At 32.5% G+C, this 25,068-nt stretch overlaps 1 protein-coding gene across 30 annotated transcripts in view; it reads right to left on the reverse strand.

Annotated features, from left to right (window-relative positions):
• LOC106881627 (protein lev-9) overlaps positions 1 to 25,068 on the reverse strand; it is a 654,521-nt gene that overhangs the window by 122,339 nt on the left and 507,114 nt on the right. For 27 of the 30 annotated variants that reach the window (XM_089356222.1, XM_089356227.1, XM_089356218.1 and 24 more), the window contains 4 exons: positions 23,336 to 23,518; positions 14,240 to 14,266; positions 13,217 to 13,384; positions 11,875 to 12,048 (listed from right to left, as the gene is read on the reverse strand). In XM_089356222.1, the coding sequence (XP_089212348.1) occupies positions 11,875 to 12,048; positions 13,217 to 13,384; positions 14,240 to 14,266; positions 23,336 to 23,518 (552 nt within the window). The remainder of the gene's footprint in view (positions 1 to 11,874; positions 12,049 to 13,216; positions 13,385 to 14,239; positions 14,267 to 23,335; positions 23,519 to 25,068) is intronic. The other 3 variants (XM_089356214.1, XM_089356209.1, XM_089356220.1) reach the window with 1 other exon arrangement.

The raw sequence follows: 25,068 nt of genomic DNA on the forward strand, positions 1-25,068 counted from the left end.
GTAGTGCTCATCTTAGAAACCATATATCATCTACGAGCCATGCTGACAAATCTAGACACCTTCCACGTAGTAGTAGGCCTCAATCTAAACTGCACGAAAACAAAATTCATACGATCCGAAAAAATAGCACAAGGCTGAATAATAGTCGGATTTGGAGAGAAATTGAGGATACAAGAACATTGAACTACTGCGTCGAGTATGAGCAGTTTGAAAGGTTGTTTGCCTCGATTAAGCATTTAGTAGGAACACACCGGGCAAGACTCTGCGTACATGTCTCTTCAGTTGCACCGTCTCACGTGCATTTTTACACGGAAGTAAAACATAATTGGTACGAAGACGGGAAACTAATAGCGGCGGATAACAAAAAGGTCCAGGAAAATATCCATGCTAGAAATATTATTGTGGGAGCCAATACGAAATGAGTTAATTCAAAATCAGTGTAATGCTATGAATGTGATTGGAAAATATGAAAAGTACGTGTTTTGCTGTGCCACACACACATCACAAGACTCCAAGACACGTAGACCCATACATTGTCGAAAAGTACAAAAGTGATTAGGAATGAGCCAGTGAGAAACCTGTTGCTTCACAATGAACATAGTGAAAAAACTTTGGCCCTAATCGAAAAGTAGGACACGATCGAAGGAAGAATAGAATTGCATTTTGAATATCGATGCATATTGACATTTGGTGGTCTGGTCGAATAAAGAACAAAGAGGTCGGAATTTTAGTTTCCTTCACTTGTACATTTGGGAGATGGATGTTTCTTCTTTGTAGAGAAAAATGATTGGGGCAAATACGAATTATATTTCATGCGTCATATTCTATCTTCAAACGATCTAAAGGCATTCCATCATTGATCATCGTTTTGGAAGTTTCTTTTTTCTTTTTCGTTTTCTTCTTCGGATACCGTATAACCCGAATCATATAATCTAGTTGAATTTTCTTCTTAAATTTAAAATTTTCATAATTGGAAGATCTGACAGACGTTTTTTGAAGGCAAACCACGACTACTAAAGCCCTAAGTTTATTGTTTTTGTAAGCATTTATGGCTTAGAAATACGGACACACGTCTTACATGTTATGATTTCTAACGAAAATATTTGCTGTAGCGTATGTATATTATGACTTGCAGAGTATACTATAAAGAATACACATAGAGGCGTTTATGTAAATGTATAAATGATGAGGGAAGAATAAATAGATCCCAGTACAAAATATTAGACCTGGTCTTTGATTAGTGTCCGAGTATGGTTCTATCATTCATATATAATTTTGATAATGAAGAATTCATAAGAATGTATAGTATGTAGTTCAATCAACCGAATTTGTCCCAGCATATATTTGCATTGTATTTATGTCTACCGGTCAAATGGGTGAATTGAACAGAGTGGAACTTGAATCACATTACTTAGTGGGAAAAAGCCCGAAACCAACTTTAGAGTACTAGTCTACAACCCGAAATTTTCTCAACAATAACTTGCCCTCATATCAGTTTATTGTTTTCACAAGGAATGCGATGTAAAATAGATACGCTTGATTATGATATGCCAATTGTTTCAGTGGGAGAAGTTTTTTTCTATTTTGACGCAATCGTAAGACACGTAGTTAGATTACGCAATAGAAGTCTATAGATTACTCTGGAAGTCATTTTTCAGTTGTCTCACACGTTTGCCTGATGAATTTGGGAGATACATAGTGTAATGCTAATCTAAATAAATGTATTATGCTTACTAAAATCTTCGAATAAAACAATTGTAATCGAAACTGAAAACCTATTCGTCTATTCGTATAATTGTTGTATTGTCCCACTTACGGTTCCACTCTTCGTCGATACTTCGTAATATTATTGGATTTGTGGATTACCTAACAACAAGGAATGCAATTTATCGATACCTTCTATGCTTCGATAACGGATCGCTTCAGTGTATGCTCTGCGTAATTCTGTGTAGCCAATTAATGGCGTGTTTGACTTCCATATGCCTCTATAATTTACGGAACCATTGTAATCGGAGTTATAATACATACGCATCCACACACACACACACACACACACTCTCACACACACAGACATATCTTCATATATATATATATAACTACATGCTCATGCATATAAAATGCAATATGATATCATATATATACATACATATGCGTGTATATGACTAAGTGTTCGTGAATAAACGTTGGCAAGGCTGCTACTCTAAATATATAGTAGACTGGTTCTATCCAAATTAGAATATTGATGTTTAAAATAGTTCAAACTCATTTGCATAATAATTCAGAAAATTTTCAAGCACTGAAATAAAATTTTCCATATGCAGCATTTTCGTAGACTTGGCAGTCGTCCAGTTAATAATGCGATTAACTATTTTATAAACATTTCTGACAATTTTAGGATAATCTTTTTAGGCGAGACTATGTAGAGGTTTTAGATTCTGTGTAAAAAAAAAAAAAAAATTATCGCATGAAATTTTTTGACGTATTTTCTCTCGTTAATGTGACTTAAGATATCTGTCAGTATGTGTTACTATAAAGAATATTTTTGTAATATATTATCTGTCACAGTGTGTCTCAGAAATATTCAGTATACATACCACGTATCTCTATGTTTCTCTCACTGACAAATTTAATATATATTTTAATGAATATATATTTTTAATGCAGTTCTACCGCAAGACACCGCTTTCACACAAAGTGTTCAAATGGTGGAATAATATCAGCGAATATATATATATATACATATATATATATATATATATATATATATATATATATATATATATATATATATATATATATATATATATATATATATATATATATATATATGTGTGTGTGTGTGTGTGTGTGTGTGTGTGTGTGTGTGTGTGTGTGTGTGTATATGAATCTGTTTAGCGATGACTGTCGGAAAGAAAATGTATACTGGATGCCATACTACAGGTTAATAATATTTTATTTTGTTTGAGTTAGTCGCTTACAGCTCTGAGTTTCACGTGTGAGCGCACGTTAAGATTGAAGAAATAATGGAATTTTTGCATTGTATTTCTGTCGTTGGATAGCGGAAGGAAAATATGTGAAAGGAAAGAACGAAAAGGAGGATAAGAAAGCACGAAAAAATAATAAGAAATAAGAGGAAATAGAAAGGAAAGTAAAGAAGAAGACAAAGCAGAATAAACGAAAAAGAGAAAAAATATAAGGAGTAAGAAAAAGAAGAGAAACAGAAAGGCATGTTTTGATTGGGTGGGCGGGTTCTAGAATACACAAGGAATTTAAGGGGTGAATTCGATATAAAATATTGCAGATGCGATGAATGGACTTACAATTAGTGTGGGAGATTTTGTTGGTATGTGAAGATGTGTGCCTCAGTGTTTAAGGTATTGGATCATGAACGTAATATTGTAATTTCGATTCCTGGATCTGGCGAGGTGTTGAACAAACACTTCATTTCACGTTGCTCCAGTCCACTCAGCTGGCAAAAATGAGTAATCCTGCGACAGACGGGCGTCCCGTCAAGGTGGGGAATATATATACGTCATTGAGAACGCGGGAAACCGGTCCTCATGAGCCTGGCATGGCTCGAGAGTGTGCATTTGAAAGTGGGAATACATGATGAATGCATAAATAAAATGACAAGGAAAATAAGTCTGGCCGTTTTTAAGGGTAAATGAAAAGTCAAGAAGAGTGCAATTTCTGTTCATAAGATTTTGTTTTCTTTGCTTTCCAGCCATAGTTTGATATATTTACTGTTGTAGATGGTTTAGAAGATGTTGTCTGAGAGATATACGACATCCAATGCTCAACTTCACTGTTCCCAAGCCCTTATTTCCTTCGCCTTTTATAAATTAGAGCCTGTCTATATTGTTTGTGTAGTTTCATCTGTTATCAGGTCCTTGCAAGTTTTTGTGGGATTTCCTCTACAGACCAATTAGGTGTCCGAAATGTTGGTATCAGCAGCGGTACTATAAATGTATTCTGAGATATTGACGTGTTAGAGGAGAGCTCCACCTGTCATATTTCTCGAAGTCTGGTGTACCATACTCCGGACCTTCGTATGATCAATTTTTAATGCCTATGTATAAATACTATCTTTATGTGGAAGAACAGAGATGAGACGATTGTTGATGCGCAGATTCCGGCTTCGGGTGAGTGATTTCCCACGTTCAGTAATCAAATACGAACACTTCATTGGGCCAAATTCCTCTTATCTCAGCTGAAAATATTGTTATTAACTCCAGCTATATCTTTCTTCATTGATACCACTTTCATTGCAGACGTTCAGGACATCCACAAAAGATTACGAGTTCCATTGTTATCCCTTGCAGTTTCAAATGCATTGTAGAGGAAAACAACAAAAGAATTAATGACAAAATAAACAAAATACACTGTCCCCTTGGAAAATGTCCTTTAAGATATTCATAACTTGAAAATTATTGCTCTGATCTGAAGCGGATTGTTAGCCAGGTCATTGTGAGTCTTTACATAGCAGCGACAGTTTTTCTGAGTGAGGAGTCTAGTGGATCCACAATAAAAGAGCAAATCACTAATTAAAATTTCGATACTGGAATGGAGGCATGACAATGTAAGTGGTAAGCTCTCTGAACATATGCTGCTAGACGTGTCTGTCGTTTCCTAATCGCTGCACCAGCATGAATTGAAAACCACAATCGTACTGCTCATGTCCAAGGGAAAAATCAAGGCATGGCTTCGAAACCAATTGAACCTTTCTGGTATGTATTTTGATGGTATATTATGGATGGAGCTATGCATTATCAAAGCACACACACATACACTCGCGCGCGCGCACACACATACATATATATATCTGTCTGCTGAAGATTCAAGATGGAACACCCACTCTCATTCCTTCAGGAATTCCTGAGTTTAGTCAGACAGAAACCGTTAATATTGCTTTTAAACAGGGCGACATCAGTTTAAGAGAAAAGGGCGGCTGGAGATTCCAGTGATTGATGCTCTGGTGAAAAGAATTGGAAAGACTGGTAGGTTTCGAAAAAGTGTCGGTGAACGAAGGAAATCTGCCATGCATTGGCGCATTGGAAAATAGAGGAAAATGCGGTGGGTGCATGTGTGCTGAAGTTACGAGAGCATCTAACTCCGAGTAAGGAAGGCCATTATAGTAGTGGGAGAATGGATAAATACCACCATATTGCTCTATATAGGCTGCACTGTATCAGTGTGTGCTGGTGCGCCAATGTGCGAGTTGGCACCACTGTTGAAATGTTGAGGAATTACTCACTAGATTCTTCTAAAGATTCAACAGTCGATGAGGGCGAAATGCCTTGTGCATATGAAGAAGGTAACATTTGTGATATCCTTCTAGGAATTTTACTGATGTATTTGCATGAGGAATTTTGGGGTTAGTAGCCCGCGCTCTTAACCACTACGCCATATGCCCGTGGGCGTATGGCGTGGTAAATAATGTACATACATATGTGTATGCGCACGCACACTGACACTCACATACGTACAAACAAACAAAAAGAACGCAGCTCGGATAACGGACAGAGTCAGCGAGTATTGAAAAGGTTGCAAGACGCAACGAAAATGTTAGTGTGTTAAATAATGAGGCACTAAAACAGAATGACTCTCCCCAGACACAACAAAATATACTTCAAGACACGAGCTCATATAAAGCATCTTGCAAACCAAATCCCAAAACGAGATATATATATATATATATATATATATAATTTAACGGGACTTTTTTTATACGGGACTATTTGTGACGCACATGGAATGGATTTCTTTGAGGTGAGGTGCCTGAACTCACTAGCCGATGAATTCGTAAGTGCCTTTTCTTCTCGTTGGTTTTTGGTGTCGCATGGCCAGAAATTACCGTGAATTTTTTAGAGACACTTTCAAATTTACCAGAATATTGGGCTGAAGATACGAAATAGAGTAATTTCATTCTCTTAACCGCGAAACGTTCGTAGCCAATTAACTAAAGGCAGGTTTGTTTTTGCTTTTCCCTCTGGTTTTTTGTTCTATGTGTGCCATAAATATCGCCATCCGTTTAGAGAAAAATTTGTAGTTTAGAATCAGTAGTCCTTTGACTGCTATTTCTAAATTTTCAGTATGGTGGAGAAGCAACTCAATGGTAATCCCTGTATATTTATGATGATAAATGGTTTTACCGATAAAGGTTTTTTTCATACTGAACTACTTGGCAAAATTGTTAATTATTAATTCTATTACTAATTGACGATTCCCTGCCCTTATTCTTGTATATTTTATATTTTATATTTTATATTTTATATTTGATACCTCTAAGTTAGATGGTTAAACCGTAATCCCTTCACACGGGACTTTTTTTCATACGGGACTATTTGTGACGCACATGGAATGGATTTCTTTGAGGTGAGGTGCCTGAACTCACTAGCCGATGAATTCGTAAGTGCCTTTTCTTCTCGGTGGTTTTTGGTGTCGCATGGTCAGAAATTACCGTGAATTTTTTAGAGACACTTTCAAATTTATCAGAATATCGGGCTGAAAATGCGGAATAGAGTAATTTAATTCTCTTAACCGCGAAACGTTCGTATCCAATTAACTAAAGGCAGGTTTGTTTTTGCTCTTCCCTCTGGTTTTTTGTTCTGTGTGCCATAAATATCGCCATCCGTTTAGAGAAAAATTTGTAGTTTAGAATCAGTAGTTCTTTGACTGCTATTTCTAAATTTTCAGTGTGTTGGAGAAGCAACTCAATGCTAATCCCTGTATATTTATGATTTCTTGTATATATATATATATATATATATATATATATATATATATATATATATATATATATATATATATATATATATATAGATAGATAGATAGATAGATAGATAGATAGATAGATAGATATCCCTGTGTGTGCGTGTATGTATAAACTTATATATATAAATGAGTGGGAGAAAAATAGATAATCAAGAATACCTCTTTAGATAAATATTCCTAAGTGCATTTGTTATATATAATATTCTGATATGATGATGAAATTGTTTTTCTAGCGATGAACATTTTCTTTAATGTGTCTCTTTTGTAAATGTGAATTTTACTCGCTTAGGAATAAAATGGTTTATAGAATTCCCGAAGTGTTTCAGTATATATAAAGCTGACAATGGAGAAAAAGTAGATTCAACACATTTTGAAGGTTATTTGATATTAATTGATTTTGAAACATGCGCAGTGCTTGATTATTTTTCAGGAGAACATTTAGATTATAATGCGAAAATGTAAATATTGATTTCTTCTTCTTTTAACACGACTACAAAACGTATTGTCAAAAGGGATTAAGATTTTATACAGAGACAGCTCCCAAAACGCAATGAGAATAAACACAATTACAAAAGAAGGTAAAAAAAAGAAGTGACGCAATTATTTTTTTGTCTAGTATAACAATAAAGATTTCTTCTAAAGATTTCTTCTACAACAACACTATTATAATCATAACAATAATGGTAGCAATAATAATAATAATAATAATAATAATAATAATAATAATAATAATAATAATAATAATAATAATAATAATAATAATAATAAGAAGAAGAAGAAGAAGAAGAAGAAGAAGAAGAAGAAGAAGAAGAAGAAGAAGAAGAGACCCGATCGGAAGATGAAATAAAATGCAAATCTAACGGAAAATAATAATCGTAATCGTAATATTAATAAGCCTTTCTACAAAAGGCACAAGGCCTTAAATTTTTTTGGGGGGGTGGCGGAGGAGTGACAGTCGAGTACATCGACCCCAGTACTCATTTGGTACTTATTTTATATTAACCCCGAAAGGATGAAAAGTAAACTAGACCGCGGTGGAATTTGAACTCAGAACGTAAATTCGGGCAAAAACCGCTGAGCATTTCACCCGGCGTGCTAAGGTTTCTGCCAGCTCGCTGCCTAAATCATCATAATGACAGTTCTTTCTGCTGAACGCATAAGACTTCAAGTGTTGCTGGGAGGGATTAAGTCGATTACACTGACACCATTGCGTAACTGGTACTTATTTAATCGACACCGAAAGGATGAAAGACAAAGTCGACTGCGGCAGAATTTGAACTCAGTACGTAGTGGCACACGAAATAACGCTAAGCATTTCGGCCTGCGTGCTAACGATTCTGCCAGCTACCCGCCTTAAACATCATAATGATAATTCTTTTACTGGAAGCAGAAGTCTTGAAATTTGGGGTGAGGGATTAGGTCGATTACATTGACCCCAGTGCGTAACTGGTATTTATTTAATCGACCCCGAAAGAATGAAAGGCAAAGCTGATGTTGGCAGAATTTGAACTCAGAACGTAGTGGCACACGAAATAGCTCTCACCAATTCGCCTGGCGTGCTAACGATTCTGCCAGTCCACCACCCGATTCATCATCATAATAATAATCATCTCCACAAAATCAACTCGCACTTTCCCATAAAACCCCAAAAGGTCAGGCCTTGTATCTATAGTAGATAGGATTATAACTATCACTTTCGCACGCAGGACCAAAATAATTTGCGGCTTTTATTGTCTTTATGTTCTGAGTTCATTTTCCCCTAAGGTCGGTTTTGCCGTTTATCACATTGGGGTTGATAAATGAAGAATCAGTTGTGCACAGTAATCGACCACCCGCTTCTCCATAATTTCAGACCTTGTGCTTATAGTAGCAGAAAACGTTTCATCATTACTTTTTTGTTTAATGCTTTTCTTAACTGCACTGTATTTACTTGTACAAGTTGGTAAATATTAATAAATTGACTTAAACAGACTTGGCATTTTTTCATGACAAGTATTCCCGATAAAGCCGTCAGGTCCGAGATCAATAGAGAATTCCAGATTACTCAGAGTGTACAACGATTCCAAATAAAATATGACTAACACAAGAAAGGAACTTGAGACGATAGTAATGCACAAGACAACAACGAAGATAAGCGAACTATCAACGCCACATAATACAAAATCTTAATCCATGTTTAAAAAAGATATCTTCCTGAAAATATCTCCGTGAAAACATGCGTGACGAAAACGACAAAAGAACCCGTGACAAGAAGGACGTTCAGAATAATTAAGGATTCCAGTGTAATAAGGTAATCTATATCAGTAAAAAGTAGTTTAAATTCAAAGTAACACCAACTAAACATTGTGCGCAAATCGAAAAAAGATATCCAAGCACGAAGTGAACTTCACACAGCATGAGAGTCTAAGCTAAGAGGAGAACTGACGTAACAATTCAGTACACGACAATAAAACATCCTAAACCCGACCATTCAATCTGCTAGAAACAAAAACTTCATATCCTTCAGGTAACGTCTTGTCGTCCTAAAAGTAAGCAGCGAAAGAATTTACGATTTTCACATGCTTTCTGATCAAAGGTCTATGCCCGCGCAGTTGATACGCAGTTAGCTTTTAACAAACAGTTTCGACAGAAACCTGCCTCAGTCACACTGCTCAGCTGTAAGAGGAATGTGAGGTCACAGTGTCATACTATTTCCACGTCATCTTTCTTTTATATACACAGTTATATAAATTATAAATTATGCATCTCATGAGACATTCCCCACAAAGCTGCGGTTTTTAATTATTTTTTTTCTGCTGCTGTTATGCAGATTACTTTCACCTTCAAACCATATCGTGTCATATAAAACATGTGGCTCTCCGATACTTTATAGCTTTCTAAAATTAAATTTTCTATTGATGCATTTCTTTTTGTTCTAAAGATACAGAGAGACTTGTTTGCAGCAATTCCTAGAAGTCAAGCTACCGGTTAGAATATCACTCATTTGCTCAGCAGAGTTGCAATTTTACTCTGAATAATCAATGTTTCTGATGATTTTAAATTAGATATTTGTGAGTTCTTTTTGGGTTTATAATTGTTTTACTGCTGTTGCCTTTTAATAATCTGCTAATTACTCGAGCGTCATGTCGTTGCCAATCTTCATAATTACGCCATTTATGTTAATAATCTCATTTTATTAAATCTACTGGGGCTAATGAACTCCTTCTTGGAACTGCATAGCAGCACTTAATATTTTTTCTCAGAGGGAAATTATATCAAATAATTATGATTTCAAACACATTTCCTTTACATATCAGATTTTAAGCGATATAATGGCAATTCCATATCAATGTTTAACATGTTAAGCAACTAAATCGTATTTTTAAGGAACAGGTATTATCGATTTTCATGTGCAAAGAGGTTTACCTTCATTAGAATGATTGGCATAACCTCAAAACAAGGAATTTACAATCATCGAGGAGCAGATGATTGGAATTTGTACCATCCTAATACACATGTATTTCACTGTATTTCACTCGTTGTTCGTATCAGTGGCTCCATAATAAAGGTGTGTAACATGATAATGCATATCATTTGATCAAGAAGTGTAAATAAACTGAAGGAATGAAAACCTGAATCTACAGACATTTGTAGTCTTTAAAAACGTGGCCATGGCTTCATACAGATTTTTTCCTCTCGTTTAATTTCCAAACACATCTTATTGTGGCTACATCCTGCGAGGAAATATGTATTATTATAAGTTATTATAAGTTAATCATACATATAGGCAAAAATATATTTACATCATATTTAAACATTTGGATATAAATATTTCAAATAACGGAAATTGTCGTACATGTATCAATTATTTCAGCAAAAATAGTTTTCTGAATGATTGTACATTTGCATATATCTTGAAATGACAGTAGAACCAACAAAATATAAGAGCAGATTGACTATAAAAGAAAACAAAATCAAACGAATTCTAAAAGTGTTTAAATGAAAGCTAACATTGCATAAATTCATTTTACAAATTTAACCCTATTTCTTACTATTGTTAAATGAACATCAACTAAAATAGTTTTTACGTGACATTAATGGAATATATACAAGCATAAAGATTTAGTATGAAAGCGCTTAGGAAATTTTAATAATATTTATTCTTACTTCCATTCAATACATGTAGCGAACAACCATCCATAACAATTTTAGTTTTCTTAGAACATACACTTTATTATGAGGCATACAGGAAAGTCAAATTTAATCTCAGAAGTTTGAAAATAACAACCATGAATTATGCACCAGTATGGAATAGTGTAGCTGAGAATCTGACATCCGAACTGGTTGGTATTGTGTTCGATTATGATGTACAATAATTCTGGCAAAACAATCCGATTTTAAACTCGAGTAGAACAAAGCTTTGTAAGTTTCAGTCGACAGAAGCAAGCTGTGAGAGAGGCAGATTATGTGTGCATACTTCCTTTCAAATATATAGGGTCCATTTCTTTATACACACAAACAAAACACACGCACATAATTATATATATTATTTTATGCATGTGTGTCAGTGATTCACGTCTCTGTATGTGCGAGTTAAGAAAATTATATTTTGTATATATGCTGGATTTCTCTGTTCATTTTCATTCCCTATAGGTAAACGATGCTGTCACACTCCTAATTAAATTTTGATTAATTCTTGAATACTCTTAAGGGTATTATTCTTTTCTCAATGACTTCGATACAATGAACCTCATACTTATTCATATCTATCTATCTATCTATCTACCTATCTATCTATCTATGTATCTATGTGTCTATCTAACTATCTATCTATCTATCTATCTATCTATCTATCTATCTATCTATCTATACAAATAGGTTATCTATTCATTATGCATTTGTCATATGTGTTTGCGTGTGTGTGTGTGTATGTAAAACTAATATCTATCTGAAGTAAACATTCTCGGAGCAAAATATTCAGCGTTTCATTCGTGCATATTCAAAAGTTCAATATATATATATATATATATATATATATATATATATATATATATATATATATATATATATATATATAGATAGATAGATAGATATATACATACATATATGAATGATACTTGCCTTGGCATCGCGACAGCTGTCCACTCCATTCTCCGTCCGACATGCAGCGACGCTCTGCTGATCCAACAAGCTTATATCCTTCTGGGCATGAGAAACGCAAAACTGTATTGTACGTTTCACCTGATCCAGTAATAAAGCCATTTAATGGTGGTCCAAGTTTCTCACAACGTATTGCTGAAAAGAAAATATATTTTACAGTCTATTGTTTTGATTTATGTTAATGTAGTAAAGGGGTCAGCTACAGAAAAAATATAATTTTATTCCACATATATTTGGTCCCTTGATATATAGAAGACGATTACGGTAAGTGATATTTAATTTGTTAGTCATTGTGTATATCTATCTCTCTCTCTCTCTCTCTCTCTCTCTCTCTCTATATATATATATATATATATATATATATATATATATATATATATATATATATATATATATATATATATATATATATATATATATCCTCCTTCAAACGAGCCCACAACCTGCGTGGCCGCCTGGTCTACAGTTTTTTTCCCTAATCCCACCTCCCCACCTGGCTCGTTCTCGTGCTTCCGCCCACGCTGTCGCGACCTTAACTCTACAACACCACCATCATCACAAGTACCCATCATCCACCCTATCATATCACTGACTCCTTTACATGCACTTCTAACTACGTCATTTAATGCATCTGCTCTTTCTCTCCTTCTAAATACATCGGTGAAACGGAAGCCGCTTGGCTGACCGGTTCGGGGAGTACCTCCGATATCGGGAATAACTTTATAAGGTTTGAGAGGAAAGAAGGGAAGAAGTGCTTCAGCGACAAAGTAATTAGTAGCTTGTGAACAACATCTATATTAATTTGTAACCTTTTAGGTAATTTAGTATATTCTTGATACTGCTAAGGCGGCTTTCTGTAGAATCAATCTATCGTCATATAATTCTTCAAACTAGAATATTGTTTCACATAGTTCTAAGTATTTATATAGTAAATGATTTAGCCTGTTACAAATTATGACACAGATATACAATATGTGATATGAGTTGATTATATCATGGTTAAGATTATAATTAAAACAATGAACTATCAAACTGTCTTTCTGAATTCTGAGAAAAATCCGTTTCGTTGCACTCGCGAACTTAGTGAATATAATACTTTGCTTATGATATTCATATAAGATTCCTATTCAGCCCAAGTAGTTGATTTGTGTCTGAGCTTCTTTTAACACGCCTACTATGTTATTAAAAAAAACTAATCTTCAATGTATTCAATTGATGTATTAAACAAACAATCACATTTATTATTTTTCATTAAAATGGGAAAAGAGAATAATCTTATTAACAAGTGATAATTAACACTCACGGTTACATAGTGGTAGAGATCCTGACCACTGTCCATTTAGCTGGCACTCTCGCACAGGATTGCCGATCAACTGGAAACCTTCATTGCAAAAATATGTCACTTTTGCGGGATATCGGAAATCTTGACCTTCCCGTCGTCCATTGGATACCTCTCCCGGATACTTACAATCTAGTTTACAGTTGAAAATACAATGCAATTTTAGATGCGAAATTTAAAATACATAATGCAAATACAGGCAAGTAAATAAAACAAAAAAAATCAGTTTGTGAAAAAACTGAAGATAAACCAGTGTTAATCTGTAAAATGGAAGCAATATTTAGCATAATTTACAATTTTCCATTGGGTAAATATTTGGCAACACAGTATCTTTCAGCGTAGTTTATTGCACTTTAGTCAAAGGTTCAATATGAGCGATTGGAGACTAGCCATTTTTCTGAGTTTGCTGTGTACTCCTTTAAGCATTCAATATTTGTTTCATGCGATAATAAAATGATGAAAAACATTTGGCTTGTTTCACTTTCTTTTTTGAAATGTATACATTCTACACTATTTTGATGTTCGCGAAAATATGTATTTGGAAGCCCTTTTAAGGCATATATTTTAATGTCTTATCTCTTTGGTATACTTAAAAAATATTGATCGAATGATTATGGGAAATGTGTACATAATCTATCATAGCCTATAAATTTTTACCTCGCAAATTAGTAGATCATTCTAGAATTACTTCCTACAGTGTTGTTCCATTCTCATAGAATGGCAGCATATTTTTATTTTTACGACAGTATACTTTGGAATATTGCCATTCTGAGTCCAATTTCACCTTATACTTCATTCTAAGATCGATAAAATAGAAACCAGAAATTTTATTTGTTAAAAGATTTATGAACATAACTTGCAACGAAATTTAGGGTAAAAACCACTGTGCTTTGAAATATACCAATCGAAATATATTCGCCGGCTTTATATAGGTTCGATTATTATGTGTAACCAACAACCTTTTGCTGTTATATTGTATCTACTTACCTGTTTCGGGCTCTGTAGCATCAGATTCTGAAAGTAGAGGAAGAACAAGTGGTTTGCACTTTATTTGATATAAAACAAAGGAAATTTTAGAATATGCATTTCGTGTCTTTACGTAATTTATAAATATGAATAAATCGTTTTTTAGCGAATTTTATTATAGATCCTTTATAAAGAGAATCATGTAACTCATGGTGAATTCTTAAAAATATAAACAAATCAAACAAGTGAATTGTTATTCAACATTAAAGATAATCTATTATTGCATTAGTAGAAAAATATCAAACGTTACTTCGGGCAATTTTACAGTGCTCAATTCCGAAAATATAATGAATATATGTGATTAAGTAATAACATCGAGGGACAGCTAACTCTATAATAATGATGAAATCATCTTAGGTAGATATATTCACGTAGACATATAGATATGTTTCCATAATATAATGCATGGATAGTCATAAAAAAAGAAACAAAAATACCCATATTTACAGCAATATCATCCCGGTTTTAACTTAAAACTAAATGTTATAAATTACTTTTTGAAACTATGAGCGTTTGTAATTATTTTCTGCTCTGGAATGTGATTGTAAAATATTCCCTTATTCATTCATTGTATAACGTAACATAACCTTGAGAATTACTCTAAGAGCGTACAGTGTTTTTGCTATTATTGATCTAAACTGAAATAAATTCAATTGTAAATAAAAGATTTTTGTGGAAGCAATTCATCTGATTTTTTTCTGATATTCACATGTTATACCTACATGGAAAGAATGCTATTTATATAATGAAGACATATGAAACCGTCAGCTAGAAATTGTATCTTCAAAGATGTCAGTCTATAAGCGACAAAAACATTGACATCTTATGTCGTATGCACTTAAGCTTTAAACATTTCATTACAAATATATTGTTCACATATCGTATTTTAGAAAAATCTTTTTATCATGATGCTCAATATGCTATAATTTTCTACAACCAAAGATCTGTACATATATATTATTGTTTTACATGGCACATAAACAGAAATGTTAACATAATACTCATAAATGCATTAAAAACGTTATCATTCGCCATCGTGTGTTGGTCATAGCGATATCAAGTATATATTATAAACTTTATACTTGCTCCTTGTCTAATCATACAGTCATACATTTCTAACACACATTTTCATTTTCAGCACCAGACAGGAAAATTACTTCTATGATTTAATTGGTGTTCTTCTTATGGGTTCCTCTTAACAACTGCTTCGGCACCGGTACAACCAAACGGTTTCTAGCTACTTTCGTCCATTGCGCTTCAGTGAAACACGAACGATTTGCACCTAAATCGAGTGTTGTAACGTTCTTTCGTTCATAGTGTGTGATATGATTTTTAGTGATCTGGTGTCTATTTCTGCAGGCATTGTGATCGTGTTGAAGCTTTCTCAGTGGATCTTATTCATCAAAATTTTAGAACAATGATATCGGAAAACGTAATCTAATTTAGATACATTAATTCGATAATGGATAACGGAAGACCAGAAGACCGTAGTGAAGTGGTCTGGATTCATCGATCATGTCTCTGCATGGGAAATATGACATGTATCTCGCTAACTGAAGCTTGTTACAATAAGAGTTACATTGAAATACATTTAGCTCGTTGAAACCCATGCTGAGTCTGGCAACTATATTTCAACAGTAAAGTTTTGATAATATTCTATTGACATATGCTTATATCAATGGTTTCTAAATACTTTGGATCAAAAAGAAAACAAGATCACCAATATCCAGCTGAAAGTCTTCATGGCAATGTTATAATTGCATCAAACTGTACATCCTATTGTACATTTACAAGGAGTTTTAGAGCAACAGTATTTTAAGGAAAACTAGTTGTATGCATATCGACATATATGTTATGGCAAATGTTTATCGTCCCACGTAATAATATTTGTTACTCTCAGTTTTGGCCCTCATGTTATTTCCACATGCATAAAATAATTAAACGCTTGAATCCCACAACAGGACTAGTGAGATTCTGATATCGTTCGAGTGTTATTGAAAACCAGACGAAACTATTAATTATAATTTAAAGGGTTGCTTTAGCCCCCAGTTGAACACAAAGTGCATGATACATTCTATACGACTAAAATTTATAATCTTACAAGAATTTTTTTTAAATGTACAAGTTTGAGTATGTAACGGGAGACGTTGCACTCATCATGCTAGAAACTGGCTATTTGCATAGGTGAGTAAATATCGCATGACAAGCACAATACCATGGCATAAAGTCAACCCAAGCTCATGTGAATGTCAACAACCTTCAATTATACTTGACAGTACCGTAAAAATAACGGCAATAGAGCACAATCCATATTAAGTCTGTTGCTAGTAGATATATATGTTTGCCTGTGCATACATCACAACGTTCAAGTGTCTGAGACCAGATACTTTGGCATATTCTCTCTAGATAAATTCCAAGTTCGCGTTAAGACAATTTGTTTAGCAGTCACGATTAATGGTCTCTGAATTTCACTGTGAAATTCAAACTGCATCAATTCAATCTGCTTGACAAAACAATGAAGCAGTTTTCCGATAATATAATCCGCAGTACAATACATATTAATATTTGCACATAAATACACATCTCCTAACAAACATCTACAGACACACATAAGTGCTATTCCCCACTCATGGGGAATTGCCTGTATCTTTACGGTTTGGTTGACTACAATACCCTTCATATCCTTTATATATATATATATATAATTGAGTGAATGCATAAATATAATTATAGACATAATGCGTATTTCTATATATGTCTAAATATACATATATATATATATGTGTGTGTGTGTGTGTGTGTGTGTGTGTGTGTGTAGATAGATATATAGATATACGTATATACTCTCACATACATGTGCGCTCAACCATGAATACACATATGCATACATACGCACGCACACACACATGCAAACATTGAGAAGTATAAGAAAACCGACGTTAGTAGTTGCTTAACTGCCTAAACAATGCATCAGACGAATTCACAGATATAAGATGTGAAAATATTTTTTTTAAAGAAGACATTAGATACGGATTCTTCATTAGTCACTTAGCATTTTGAAACAGAAAAAATGTCAAGTTTTCTAATGTGCTAAAGCAGGATTAGCATTATTTTCAAGAAAATTAATTAAACATCTAAGAACATATAATTAATTGTATGTTATTCCAATACCGTAATAAAAAGCGAAGCGAAACAAAGATATTGTAAAAGCGAATAGAATGACAATGAATGGATATATCCTGCAAAGAAAATCTAATATAAACGATTTGTTTTAAAGCAGTACTTTAATATATAACACATTTCTTCAAGGACGCTTAAAGCTATCTCTAGTTGAATTTTTGATTATTCAATGTTTTCGCAATCTTCACGGACTATTCTCACCGAGAGCATAAATGATTGAGACACATTTTAATTCATTTCTAATAAAGTCATAACAGATTAGTCATGTAAAATATGCAAACTTTTAGCAAAAGTTATGTGCAAAAGTATGTTGATAACTTTCACAGATGCGCAAAAGTGAACTTTATATACGCACACACATATACAAATATCTACGCACATATATTTATGTGCGTGTATCTTTGATTTTTTAACTGTTTTAATCATTAGAATGCAGCCATGATGGATCATCACCTAGAATTGATTTTAGTCGAATGAATCGACCCCAGCATTATTTTTTTTAAAGCCTGGTACTTATTCTATCGGTCTCTAGTGCCGAACTATTAAATTACGGGGACGAAACACACCAACAAACACTCACAAAAAGACATACTTTACATTATGTATATATACATTATATTCTCAGCGCAAAGAACGCTACTCGAGTACATTGGAGCAACGTGAGTAGATTGTGTTCAAGAACATAACGCATCACCCAGTCCAGGAATCGAAACCACAATTTTACGATCATGGTTGCAACACATTGGGCCACACAAAAATACTAAATATATAGGCATGATGTAAATGTATATATATATATATATATATATATATATATATATATATATATATATATATATATATATATTTAAATATATATATATATATATATATATATATATATATATATATATATATATATATATATATATACATATATATTTAAATATATATATATATATATATATATATATATATATATATATATATATATATATATATATATATATATATATATATATATATATATATTTAAATATATATATATATATATATATATATATATATATATATATATATATATATATATATATATATATATATATATTTAAATATATAACGTGAGAGAGTTAGGGGTTGGGGGTTCAACCCACTAAGGGATAGTATCTATCCAATATACTGCTGGGAGGGTACCCAATTATTTCTACACTAGTGCTATACTAAGTGCAATCAATGGGAGCGGGTAAAAGTGGAGGTTTTACCCCAAATTTGTATAACAATTAGAAAATGGAGGATAATATGCTGAACCCAACTACTTGCAGACGATTCCGTTCGTGTGTGTATTTTGTATATGTTCGTGTGTCTATTTACTACGCACTTTTTAAATTACATACACACACACACACACACATACATATATATATATATATATATATATATATATATATATATATATATATATATATATATATATATATATATATATATGCACATATTTATTCACATATATACACATACACACACACGCATACATATATTTTTTCACAGGTATGTCATACTTTCTGTTTGTGGTCTTTTTATTTAATCCTAGAAAGAATATATATTCTTTTATTAGTTTACTTGTTTCAGTCATTTGACTGCGGCCATGTTGAAGGACCGCGTTTAGTTGCGCAAATCGACTCCAGAACTTAATCTTCGTAAACCCAGTACTTATTCTATCGGGCTCTTGTGCCGAGCTGCTAGGTTACGGTGACGTAAACACACCAGCATCGGTTGCCAAGCAACGTTGGGTGACAAACACAGACACACAAACATACACACACATACATACTCACACACACACACACACACACACACACATATATATATATATATATATGTATATATATATATATATATATATATATATATATATATATACAAAGAATAAGCTTCTTTCAGTTTCCGTCTACCAAATTCAATCACAAGTCTTTGGTCTGGCCGAAGTTATAGCAGAACACTTGCTCAAGGGACTGAACCCGGAACCATGTGGTTGGTAAGCAAGAACTTACTACACAGCCACTCCTGTGTCACTACATATTTATACATAAAGGATTTTTTTCATACTCTCTCTCTCTCTCTCTCTCTCTGTTTGTGTTTTTTTTTTATTCCTTTCTGTTGAAGAGCGGAGGGTCGAAAACGTCAAAAACTCTTCCATTTTTCCAGAGCATCAAAGTAATACACTTGTTTGTTACTGAAACACCTGCCTTTGTATTTCGTTTTTCTATAGATTTCAATTATATATGTATATATATATATATATATATATATATATATATACATATAGCGTGTGCGTATGGGCACGTATAATGTATATATTTATGTCTGTCTATGTATGTATGTATGTGAGTATGTATGTATGTATGTATCTATCTATTTATCTATCTATCTATCTATATGATATAATTTCAACCTGTTGCATTGACGGGTTGATTGATGATGTCTACATCAGCAGTCGTTGAATCAGGTCTACGTAATCAGAAGTGTTACTCAATACCAAAGAACACAAATGTGACATCTCTCAAACGGACGGACGTTGCCAGATTACTACAACTCAATAGTTTGTGTTACGGAAGCTGACTACAGTTGATGGGGATACACACGCACGTACACACGTGCGCCCTATCTCACAAACAGACACATATACATACAAAAAGACATGTTATTGTGGTGGTTTTATTTTTCACAATACATGTGACAACATGTATATTTCGAGTTAGAAGTCGTGAATGTGATGGATCGGACAATAATTGTAGATACCTCTATAATATTCATAACTATGTACGATTCTATAAAGCTTTATCCTGTGTCTACATGCGGTGAGCTGGCAGAATCGTTAGCACGCCGGGTCAAATGCTTAGCGGTATTTTGTCTGCCGTTACTTTCTGAGTTCAAATTCCGCCGGAGTCGACTTTGCCTTTCATCTTTTTAAGGTCGATAAATTAAGTACCAGTTGCGTACTAGGTTCGATCAAATCGACTGGACCACCCCCTCCAAATTTCAGGCCTTGTGCTTATAGTAGAAAAATGTGTCTACATAAGGTTTCATACGTATTATAGTTTGTCCTAAATTATTAATTTCACAGAAAATGAGAGAGAGAGAGAGAGAGAGAGAGAGTGAGAGAGAGAGAGAGAGCTGATCCTAGATTCCAGTACTATTTAGATTTATGTGCAGAGATATAGCGTGATACCTAACTGAGCAGATTTCATTTCTTCGAGGAAGCTCTTTTAACAGTTCACCCCCATTATATACACGCCTGCATATGTGGCTTCCATTTGCAATTAATATTAGCATTATGTTATTATTGTTGATGCATAATTATTTAGATTTGTGAATAAGGTAAATAAAATAATTTAGATCAGTAAGCAACACGTTCTCATGAAAAATTCCAAAATTTGTGCTTTGTTGGTTTATATATATGTATGCTTATTCTTTATATGATTTTAGCAATTAATTTCACACACGCAGATGCGCATATACACTCGCACTCAACCGCGTAAGCGCGAAGACACACGAACAAACACACATATATAAATGTGTTCAACTAATTTATTCATTTAGATTTCATTTCTCCAACTTACATAACAAATAAATTGAACGCAGAAAGCAGAAAATGCAAATCCATCACGCACTAGACTTTACAGGACAAGAGAAAGATAATGTTTGTGGTATTGTGTTAACCAGTCACAAATAACTTGAATCTTTCTATTACTTAATGCCGATAGCTAACAGTATACATTCCCGTTAAAACTCTATCGTTTCTGTGCATAAAATAACCAATCTTCATTGATAGAATCATTTATTTGCTGGTCATCATATAAATTATCCTTATAAGAATGTTCGAAATATCTGGGTATATTTCATCCTTAATTGTAATTTATTTTACTGTAACGTAAAACTATCAGAGAATTCCGAAACCATTCTTTTACTAGCTCTTCAACCAATCTAATACCGTATCTTAAATGGATACGGGTATACAATGCAACTATGCGCTCGAAATAATTCATATATAAATGACATCAAATGAGATAAAATATGTGAATTCTCGTCTGCAATTTAATCCAATAGCGTTTACGCATGATTCGTATTGATTTAAATTGAGAGGAAAAGGCAAAAGGAAATAGGAGTGATTATATACTAGATAATCTCTTGAAGCACGTTTCTACTTCAAGCAAATGAAATCAGTTTATATTAGAAATCTGCTTAAATTAAGCGCCATGCCCATGACATATACGCTAACATACGTTACCACTTACGCAAAGTTAGCTGGAACATAATATCATGAAGAAATTGTGGTTTAACTATTTTAATATTGTGAAATATAATGAGTTTGTGTATTGCAATGCATTTAAAAATATATCGATGTCACATCTTAAGAATTATATTTCTCAAATATATGGTTGTACAATCAACTAAATATGGTTTTAAAAATCTATTACATAAGACATTGTTCATAGAGTTTTTATTTTGATGAATAACGTTTAAATCTAGGAAAGGAAATAAATATTAATGGGTAGAATTAAAGGAAGAATATTAAGATTTTGTCATTCTTCTCTTTCTATAAAGAAAAAAAATGTTATTATGTTATACATGGCTTGGTCCGATCTTTGACGGAAACACATCTATGGTATCTATGTTATCTATATTTAGGCCCAATATGCATGCACCTATTGTACATGAAATTCTATTTATTTAGTTCTTTTTTTATTTTTACATTTCTACGTTAGTTTTTATTTTGCTTTTACAATTATGAATTAATATCAAAGTTTCGCTTTTCGTTGGAAGATCTTATACCAAAAGGTAAGGATTTTAGGACACATAGCAATGTCTAGGATGGTGAGATTACATTAGATACTATATGTCGATCACGCATTTCCAAATTTGAAAAAAAAAAAAAATAACTGGAAATCATAATCTCATAAACTTTATAAGCTTGTGTTAATCTATTAACTTCTATGCGTAGCACAATTTAATCTTGCCTTTCCTCGGACTTACACTACGCTTTAAATTGGCATATATTTACATAAGTTTCAACAGCATAACAATAATTTTACTAAGAGTATAAGTCGTTTAATCTTGTGAGACTATATTTATCGTATGAGATTGAATGCCATTTAATTGAAGGAATGTATGCGAAATGTGATGATTATATTATTCCTTGTTACAATAACATTCTATTTAACGAAATTCATTAACCAACTCATGCGAGGAGAATTAAAGTGCCACTAGGTGTCGAATAACCTTGCTGTTGGCAATAATGTCGCTTTAACATCTGAGTTTTAAAAATGTCTTAGTCAAATTTACTGTTCGTCAATCGAGAGGAATAAAAATAGCGCATATAACCATGCTCTCCTTCAATAAACAATCAACAGTGTTGATACACTGTCGACGAATAGCTGTGCTAATGAAACACCAAGTGAACCATTTAAACTTATTATTACTGCTGGTGACATCATTCAAAAGATATTTTCATCTTTCCCTCATGCAAAGTTATTTTCTTGAGCCTAGGAATCATAATACTGTTCTCCGATTTCCATGCGTACACGTGATTGAGATTACAACAGACATTCTCAAAGTGACTACAGTCTATTTCAGGGTTCGAGATCGGCAATTTTGAGGAGAGGCGACAAGTCAGTTACATTGAAGCCAGTTCATGACTGGTACTAAATGTTATTAAAATGGATGAAAGGCAAGGATGACGTCGGAGGGATTTAAACTCAGAACAGCGAGAAGAAATATCGCCGAAAACGTTTCCGCCGGATTGTATTTTGATTTGTGATTTATTCAAATACAAACATCTAGAAGTATTTCTCTATTGCACTACGTAAAACAAATGTTGAGCAACATAAATTTACTTACTTGTACATGTCATTTTAGGTCCGCTCCAAGTACCGTCACCTTTACACATAGCACGTTGATAGCCGCTCGCCGTATAAGTTGAACGACAAGTGTACATCAATTCAGTACCGGCTGGGAACCTTGCTTGTTCTCTTGGTGCATTGTGAAGTGCATTCTCAATACTTGGTGGCTGATTACAGACCACTGCAACAAAAAATTATGCAATTTCTGCTGAATGTTTTGCTCAAATTAAATTTATAACCTTTTAAAATTAGTTATAATGCACAAACATTTCTAAATAAGTATACACATCTATAGGGGCAAATACAAACATAGATCTGACATTCACGCTAAGCTCGATAGACCAAACTAACGACGAAACAACGAAACAACAAAACACCGAAACAACACATAAAACCAAAGACAAATGCTAACTGATACATTTAATATTAAGAACAAGAAATATATAGTAACGACGAAGAGAATTTTCAAATTGACATAGGAAAAGTTTACTCAAACATTTAAACAGGTCGAAATATACAAAGTACTAGGAAATATTTATGTTGACAAGATGTATATTAGACAGAAACATAGCTCAATTATGAGAGTTAACAAAGAGAGACATATTGAAAACTTTAACGTAAGACTTTAATTAATGCTGTAGCATTAAACACACGTTACTGGAGACTTCAATACTTAGACTAAGAACAACGCAAAATGACTTGAACTATAAAACTTAACAGAAAATAGAAAACAACTGGGAAACACGAATAACACAAGATGGAACAACATGCATAGTATATATACATGTGTATGCACTTATAACACGAACATATATATATATATATATATATATATATATATATATATATATATATATATATATATATATATATATATATATATATATATATATATATATATATATATATATACATATATATATATATATATATATACACATATATATATGTATATAGATATATAGAGATATATACAGACAAGCATATAGATATATAGAGGTACATACAGACACGCATATATATATATATATATATATATATATATATATATATATATATATATATATATATATATATATATATGTATGTATGTATGTATGTATATATATATATATATATATATACATATATCTGTATATATAGGTATGTAAGTATATAGATATATATTATATACGTGTTTGTGTGTATATATGTATACATATATGTATGTATGTATATATATATATATATATATATATATATATATATATATATATATAGATATATATATATTTATATATATATATATATATATATATATATATATATATATATATATATATATATATATATATATATATATATATATATATATATATATATATATATATATATATTCTAGTCATAAGTATATACACATATAATATGAAATATATCAAACTAGGCGATATATTTATTCAAACTATAACACATATAAACAAACATACATACATATGATATTTTATACGGATTTCTTTTTTAATTTTACAACTACATATAATTCAGGATATACATATATATATTGCTGTAGAGAGGAATAAGTTGTATATAATATATATACGAATACGGATTACACAGATATTAATTACATATACGAAGTATATATATATTATATACTCTAACAACCGTAGACATTATATACATACAAGAGGACGCATATAAATATTGTAATATAAGTATGTAAATATATATGCTCACACATACATAAATGAT

Source organism: Octopus bimaculoides, chromosome 8 (assembly GCF_046866305.1).
Source record: "Octopus bimaculoides isolate indiv1 chromosome 8, ASM4686630v1, whole genome shotgun sequence".
Lineage (NCBI taxonomy): Eukaryota > Metazoa > Mollusca > Cephalopoda > Octopoda > Octopodidae > Octopus > Octopus bimaculoides.